General features: G+C 51.2%; 1 protein-coding gene across 1 annotated transcript; it reads left to right on the top strand.

The window, feature by feature from the left end:
• The first annotated feature begins 308 nt into the window (after positions 1-308).
• Positions 309-7,298, top strand: PNMA2 (PNMA family member 2). Its single transcript, XM_074355568.1, has 3 exons — positions 309-446; positions 3,182-3,314; positions 3,615-7,298. Exon 3 carries the CDS (start codon positions 4,088-4,090, stop codon positions 5,180-5,182), a length of 1,095 nt encoding a protein of 364 aa, XP_074211669.1. The 5' UTR covers positions 309-446; positions 3,182-3,314; positions 3,615-4,087; the 3' UTR covers positions 5,183-7,298.
• Positions 7,299-8,541: the final 1,243 nt, after the last annotated feature.

Consider the following 8,541-nt stretch of genomic DNA (forward strand, 5'->3'; position numbering starts at 1 on the left):
CCTAAGTCTGCCTGTCTCTATGCACAAAACCCACCGGCTGCTGCCGCGGCGGCCGCTCTCTGCCTACCGCAAGGTGTACAGAAAGGAAGGAGGGATGGCGAGCGAGAGACGCACCCCTCCTGGTCCCTCCCCCTGACCCCGCTTTCTCCCCTCCCTGCCCACGCCCCCCGCCGCCGCACGAGCTCGGGCGAGCAGCGAAGTTGGATCTGGAAAGGCGGACGCTGCGGCAGCGGGAGCCGAGAGGCTGCCAGTTCCCGGCAGCGGCGGGAGGAGGGAGAAGCGGGCGGGGCGGGGGCGGGGCGCGGCGCCGGGGAGGGGAGCGCAGCGGCGGGGAGGCTGGGGAGGGCCGCGCCGCCGGGAGCCCCGCACTCCGGAAGTGAAGCGGCCAGACCACTGGCTAATGGATGCGGAGCTGAGGGCCCGCTGACCGCTCTTGGCGCGCCGGGGTAAGTATGGGGCAGGGCACGCGGGGGCGAAGATCGGAGGGCGCAGCCCCTGGCCCCCGCGCCCCTCTCCCCCACATGCCAGACGCCTCTTCCCCACCGCATTGCGGAGTCTGGCCTGCGGCGAGGGCCCACCGTGGAGAGGGTTCCCTGCCCCTTACCTGCGATGAGGGCTGATGGATGCGGAAAGGGGCACCAAGTGGCAGGCGCCAGGACACCCGGGGGAAGGGGAACGGGGCGGCGCCGAGGATGGGGAAGGTGTGGCGCAGGCCGTGCGGACAGTGGGGCCATACGAGGCGCGGGACACCAAACCCACGGACCTTGGGCTACTAGGAGCAGAGGCTGAAACAAGGTTCTCACTTGCACCCACAGTGGTGGGGAGCGCGCAGAATGGCGGGGAGAAACGCAGAGGCGTGGTGTAGAGGAGACAGTCTACAGCTCATGGGAGTGTAGCAGAGTGAAGTCTGCAAATTTCAGATCAACACGCAACTTAGGTGCATAGTGAGAAAGGGTGCAGACCGGTTATATTGCCCAAGGGCGTCATGTACCCTAAGGGCGCCACTGCGCCAGGAAGGGGCCAGTGGAATGTCTTCATCTGGTATCTTCCTCTCACCCCCAAAGCAGGGGGAAGGACACACATTGAAGCCCACTCCCCAAATCTCCAGCACTGCTGGGCTTCCTGGGCGCCCCGCCTCGTTCCCCCGCCCCCGTTGCGCACTGCGCCAGAGCCGCGGGGTTTCCTAGGTTGGCAGACGCCGCGTGCCCGCGACGTTAGTGCGCGCGCGTCCCGTGCAGGGTAAGGAGATGCGATGCTGACTGGGATGAGTGCCTTGAATGGTGTGAGGCCACGCAGCAGAAAGATTATGAGGACTTGGTGTGTATGCGCGAGTTGACTAGCCACAGCCGGGTGGTTCGGCATCCAGGGGGCATTTTGATGTATGCCAGTAACACGTTCGCTGAGGACCCTTCATTGCTTTCGCCTATCCCCGCGTCTTTTCCATGTAACAGTCCCTGCCCATGATGGACAGCCCCGCCCTTCTCTCCATAGTGGCAAAATCCTGTAGAAATGATGTCCATCCTTTGGCGGCTCCAGAAGGAGCTCTGAGCATGCTCAGTAACCAAGGAGGGTTTGGACTGAGACACTACCAACGGAGCATCGCTCCAGGCAGAGTAACCAAGGATTCGGTCCCCTTGTCAGCCCTTGCCCCTGGACGGATTCAATGCGGACATCCTCCCGCGCCCCAATTGTGAGGGATAATTTGGTGAATGGAGTTAAATTTGGAGGCCAACCGGTGTCAGGTTGAAAGTAAGCCCACCATGATAGATGAGAAGGCGTCTCCGGATGAGGAGAGGAGGAGGGAGGAGAGAGATGGATATGCGTGTGCAGGGCAGAGAGAACCAGAGGCAGGCAGTAGGACTTAATGCCATTTGAATAAAGCACATCCTCACGAATTACATCCTTTCCTACTCCCGGCAGCCCCATGAAATGAGTGCTTCGTTATCACCACTTTCCAAGGTTCCAGTGTAGGAAACAGATTTAGAGATTAAGGTGCTTTGCCCAAGGTGACTATCTAGTTAAACCATCCAACAATTCCAGTGGGGGGGGGGGGTCTTCCACCTGAAAGTCTGGTTCCTTTTCCAACTCATCCCATCTTTATGTGAGAAAAGACAAGATTTTTCACTCCCCCCCCCCACCGCACCCAATATCCATATATTTCCACCTGTGGCCTTATTGTGTATCAGAGATGTTTCACTTGCCATCTTTTTATTTGAAGGTTGCACTGCAGGTAGAGATGGCCTTTGGAGGAAGAAGCCACCCCAAAGTAGCCTAATTTCAGCAGGACAGTTATTATGTGGACATTAGAGATGTTTCTTCCCGGGTATTCGATGCCTTTTTACATCTCATGTCACCTCTAAATTCTATCCTGGGGAGGAAGGTCACTCCCATATCTTAGAAGAGGAACATGAGGCATGGAGATGTCACTGGACTCAGATCCCTGGGGCTGCTGGGCGGAGACATGAGCCAGCATTTTGCCCTCCCCGCCCTCTGGCATTCAACCTGCTTTCGGTGCCTTCCAGAAGGACTGGGGATATGTGCCTGCAGCGGGAGCAGCTGTCGCTACAGCTGCAGGTTGGCATCTGTGGCATATGGACCCCATTTGGACTGATGGAGAATTTCAGGCCTGGGGGAGAATGGTCACAGCCCCTTAACACACTCTCCATGACAACAACGGGGAGATAGACAGGCGCTCTTCCCTTTTTATGTTACCTGGTCTCCACCAGCTCTCCTCTCTTTTCCTCTGTCCTCAAATGACCCATTCAAGTTCAACTGCTATGAAGAAAGTATCATGTCACTAACTTAATAGCAAAAGACATTCCTAGTTGTGCATTTTTAAAGCCTGACCAGGCACTGCAAAAGAGAATTCATTCATAATTACAAGATTTGTTTATCTGGCTCTGCAATTTTTTTGTTTAATTTGTTAAACTTCTATTAAATTGTTGTACCTATATTAAAGTACATTATAAAAATTATATTGTTAAACCTATATTAAGTTGGTTTTAAATGTTTGAGTGATTTCTAACTGGATTTTATAATCAAAGAGAGGAAGCCACTTAATATTGTTTAGTAGATTTAATTAAATTGTGATGGACTGCCATGTTTTTGAACAAGTGCATCAACAGTCTTCACATTGGTTACTATCAAGCCGTAAAAATATACTATTATTATATTTATACAGGCAGCTTGGCTTGGCTGGAGCTAAGAGACACCCGGACACACACTTGGGTGGAGTTGGGTGACATCTGCCTGTGCTAGAAGCTGAATATATAAGCTGCTGGACTGTCATGGAACATTCTGGAACGTGTAAACAGGTATCTATCTAGCCACGGCTCCTGATTTCATTCTTCACAAGGGAAAGCTCTGTCCACCAACGGGGGCTCCATTAACTGGTATGCCTGATGAGCAGATGATGGGGAAGCCAGATTGCAGGAGGTCCCCAAGAGAACAAGAAAGGCACTATAAGCAGAGAAGAGACCTGACAGAGTGGACCAGACGCAAATCCTCCGTGAGGCAGAATCCTTGGTCTGCCCCTCCTCCCACCCCCTAACCAGGTCGAGGTGCTTCCTGGGAAGGAGAGGGCAGTGTGGTAAAACTGACCTTTGTTTCCTCAGGAGTCCAAGCCACTCTGCTGGGAGATTGCCCTCCAGGAGTTCCGGGTGCCAGAGTGGAGGTGTCTCCCCACCGTCTAAAGAGAGGTGAGGTGACAGAGACCCGGAGGGCGGTGAAAGCAGCTGTCCTACGTGCATTTGGCGGGGAGCGGGGGTGGGCAGCACCACTACGAGGCTGCGGGAGAGAAACCGCAGCTTTGAGGCTGCAGAACCACAGACAGTGGTGCTGTCAGAACTGGGGTCAGGTCTGGACACCTAACACAAAGTGTCGAATCCTTGCGGCCGGGCAGTGAGGGTGATTGGTCCAGAAGATTTTGAGACAGCTGCTATTGGAGCGACCTGACCCAGGACCCAGTCATTGGTGTGTTATAACGTTTAGAAGCTCATCCAGGATAGTCTCAGTTCTAAGGCAGTGTCTTTCTGCCCCACAAACTAATCGGTACCCGTAGAGTCAGATCGAGTTAATATTTGGGACAATGGCGCTGGCACTGTTGGAGGACTGGTGTAGGATCGTGAGTGTGGATGATCAGAAGTCACTGATGGTTATGGGGATACCAGTGGACTGTGATGAGACCGAGATTCAAAAGACTCTCCAGGAGGCTTTAAAGTCTCTGGGCAGGTATCGACTGCTTGGCAAAATATTCAGGAAGCAGGAGAATGCCAATGCTGTGTTATTAGAGCTTCTGGAGGACACTGATGTCTCCGCGATCCCCAGCGAGGTTCAGGGAAAGGGGGGTATCTGGAAAGTGATCTTTAAGACCCCTAACCAGGACATTGAATTTCTTCAAAGGCTGAACCTCTTTCTAGAAAAAGAGGGGCAGACAATCTCGGGAATGTTCCGAGCGCTTGGGCACGAGGGCGTGTCTCCAGCCACGGCACCCTGCGCGTCACCGGGGTTCCTGGCCCATTTGTTGGGACAGGCACTCGCCCACGCCCCTCAGCCGCTGCTCCCAATGAGATACCGGAAGCTGAGAGTGTTCTCAGGGAGCGCCGCGCCCGCCCCCGAGGAAGAGCCCTTTGAAATCTGGTTGGAACAGGCCACTGAGATAGTCACAGAGTGGCCGGTAGCAGAGGCAGAAAAGAAACGATGGTTGATGGAAAGCCTTCGCGGCCCGGCCCTGGACCTCATGCACATAGTCCAGGCAGACAATCCGTCCATAAGTGCGGAAGCGTGTCTGGAGGCATTTAAGCAAGTGTTCGGGAGCCTGGAGAGCCGCAGGACCTCACAGGTGAAATACTTGAAGGCCTATCAGGAGGAAGGAGAGAAGGTCTCCGCCTACGTGTTGCGGCTGGAAACCCTGCTGCGCAGGGCGGTGGAGAAGCGGGCCATCCCGCGGAGCATCGCCGACCAGGTCCGCTTGGAGCAGGTCATGGCTGGGGCGAGCCTTAGCGAAATCCTCTGGTGCAGGCTGAGGGCGCTGAAGGATCAGGGCCCACCCCCCAGCTTCCTGGAGCTCATGAAGGTCATCCGCCAAGAGGAGGAGGAGGAGGCCTCTTTCGAAAACGAGAATGTTGAGGAGCCGGAGGATGGGGACGGCTATGGACACTGGGATCACGAAGCAGATGACTAAAACCCAACTCCAAAGGGGACCCATGGTCCCGGACGGGGGGACATCACTTTACCTGGCTAAGACCTTGCGGTCTTTTTTTCTCTAACGTACACAGTTGAAAGCAAGGCATTCCAGCCAGGTCTTGATTCTTTTAAGAAAAAAAAAAAGAAAAAAGAAAATGTCAGAGCGTTTCTTGGACCCTACATAGATTATTAGTAAACAAAAGATTGAATTCCAAATACGAGAGAATAAACCTAAAGAAATCTGGACCAGGTTTCCTCTAAATACCCCCCAATAGAGCCAAGTTACCCATCCCACAGAAGAAAGAAATAAATGTGAGAAAATTATCACTTTGGCCATCTATTTAAAAACCCAAGCTCTTTGACTTGGCAATTGTTGTCCTTTGTCAAATCAGCAGGTTCTCTCCTAGGTCGGAGCAGCGTGAGACAGTGTTCAAAAGAGCTAAGGGTGATAAACTTATGCGCCTGGCCGGGCTCTGGGGGAACCGCAGAGGCTCAGGAAGGAGGCGGCGGCCTCCGCACGTGAAAGCGAAATAGCCTTCCGCGTAAAAGAGTTCGCGGTGCCAAGAGAAGTGCTGATGGCAGATGAGTACTAACATCTGCATCGCAGGTTTCTCTCTTTCCTTACTTGGGAAGCACTTATTGCTTCTCTGCTGGGTGTTGGATAGCCGGTTCCAGGCGCTGTGTTAGGCCCCCGAGGACACAGAAGTCCCGTGGGAGAGGCATCCTCAGCAAAGGTAGACATCACCGGAGGGCCCGCTGGAGAGTGGGGATGCGCAGGGGATCCGTGTTTGGATTCAGTCTGGTTAGAGAGAAGGATTTTTAGTGGCAACCAAGGGCAGGGGAGCAGGAAAGAGCTGGCCGTTACTGAGGGCCTGCTCTGTGCACGGTGTTTCAGGCCCATCTCATGTCATGTGGACATCCCCCGTGTGCAGTAATGGGGCTCATTTGGAAAGAGGAAGAAACAGGTTCAGGGTTACTGGTCTGCTCAACATCAAAATGCTAGCAGGTGGCAGAGGCCGGACAGAAGTCCAGTCCTCTCTGACTCTTGCTAATCCTCTCTCCACCCTGATAGCCATTTTCAAATTGTGCTTTGCAGTTCTGCAAGGATTTTTTAGCAGTTCCATCTTTAAAATGTATTTTAAACTCTTTAAATCTCTAATAAATAACAGGTAGACACGGGAACGTTGATATCCAAAGTTTAACACATTGGCATTTACCGGCCGGCTGGCTTTTCTTTCCAGACTGACTCATTTTGTGCAGACCTTGGAAGAAAGGTTCTCTTGTGATATCTGAGCACATATCCAAACTCTTTTTAATTCTTCATAGATTAAGGAAGCCATAGTACCTCACAGGTGTTTAAATCAAGCCCGTGCATTTCTTGTGACGTAAAGGATGCTTCGAGCATAAATGAGCATCGTTCCATTGCAAGGCGCCAACACAATTGATGTCCAGCATCGTGGTAGCTCTGAATATACAATAAACAAGTGGCTTAACTCCTCTAAACTTTAGTTTTCTCCTCAAAATGGGAGGATAGAATAGGGTTGTTGGTAGGCTCCAAGGACATAAAGCCTTGTAAGCACTTGGCATGATGCCTGGGACATGGAAAAGCCTCAATACATTGAGGGGCTCTTTTTTTATTATTTTTCACGGTGCTTATTGTCTGGTCAATGCACACTCTCTTCGTTGTTCTAACAGTCCTGCAGTCACAAGTACATATGTAACCTATCATTCAAGTTGTGGCATCTCATTGGAACCTGTTTTAGCGCTTGTGGTGAGTTTCAGTGCTTTTTGTCTGTTAACTTTGTGATAAATTTTCCAGCAGTTGTTGACTAGTGTTAGTGATTATAAGAAATTATTCTTTCTGATCGTGGATAATTTTAACTGAAGAATATCCTGAGATTGTAAGAAAAGCTTTTAAAAAATTGGTACGCTCTGTGATCATTTATCTTTCTAAGTTATACTTTTCAATACTGTTAACCAAAGTGATAACACCCTGATTTCATGTGTTTTTTGTATCCATGAACATGGCCTCACTGTTCTCCAGTATCCACAGTAAACAAAGTGAAGCGTTATAAATGTGAAGTTATAAAATAAACACGTTTATTGGCTGTTAAGAGTCTGAGTTTTTTCTGCTTCGTGTATTGTGGTTCTGTATTAACTATTGCTTGAAGAAGGCATTTCATTCCTAAAAAAAAAAAATGGACAGATAGGATTAGAAAGTCAAGCTAAAAAGGGTCTCAAACTCTTCCAGAGAAGATCTGGGAGCAAAATGCTGGAACGGAAACACTTGGCTTCGTCTCCGAGGATGAGAGGGCGCTCAGCCCACCCGTAGTGGATTCCCCTTTTAAAATGCCAGAAATGACAGATGGAGGCCCATTCCCTCGGAGACCTCCAACTCATTTGCTTGGGCAAGAATTTGCACAGATACACTCACTAGCCTTCATTCCGCCAAGGGTGAAAAGGCACAGAGGTAAAACACTGCGTGTCTTGGACGAAGTCATTTTTCACTATATAGATGTATAGAGGAGACACAATTTCTCTTGCCTTTGGCCGTCTTGGAATTTCTTCTCTTCCTCCTTCCTGCCCAGTGGGGGAGCGTTCCTCAGGGACTGCACACCGTGCAGATTGACCCATTATGAGTGTCCTGAGGGATGCCCAACACTCTCCCAGTCACTTGAGCAGTGGGGAGGGTATAGCTCAAGTGGTAGAGCGCATGCTTAGCATGCCCAAGGTCCTGGGTTCAATCCCCAGTCCCTCCTCCAAATAGAAATAAATAAATAAACCTAATTACCTCCCCCTAGTAAAACAAAGGGGAAAAAAAAAAACCAATCACTTGAGCAAAACCTTCTGGGAGATTGGTCTCACCTTGTACTTAAATATGTCTCCAGTCCAGACCCTTGGAGACCGAGGCCTCCAAGATTGCATAGCTGGCTGCTGAGGTTAACTTTTCACCAGGGGCCACCAGCATCTTCAGGTCATAGGTGTCACCTGACATCTCCTCCTGTACCAGTCAGTCCTGTTGTCTTCTACTATGCCTTCTAAACACAAGACCCTCTGATCATCTGTTCCATCTTTACTCTCACGTCCACACTACACTGTGTTTCCTCCCCAATGCTGAACTTTAAGACCCTCCAACAGACCTACTGAATATCCCACCATGTCCTAGACAAACTAGCCGGTACCATCAGAGCCCCTGCAGGATACCCCATCACCATATTCCTTAATTGAACTCTGGTCCTCCTGCTGGTCTGTTGCCCACCAGTCCCCTGGAGGAAGCCACTCAGTCTCCCCACCTCAGGAGAGGTTGGCGCGTGGTGGCAGTGTTTCTTTCGCTCGCCATCACCACCTCCCCATTTG

This window comes from Camelus bactrianus, chromosome 31 (genome assembly GCF_048773025.1).
Source record: "Camelus bactrianus isolate YW-2024 breed Bactrian camel chromosome 31, ASM4877302v1, whole genome shotgun sequence".
NCBI lineage: Eukaryota > Metazoa > Chordata > Mammalia > Artiodactyla > Camelidae > Camelus > Camelus bactrianus.

Coding starts and splice junctions, on each gene's coding strand:
- PNMA2 (XM_074355568.1), top strand. CDS start 4,088: ATGGCGCTGGCACTGTTGGAGGACTGGTGTAGGATCGTGAGTGTGGAT.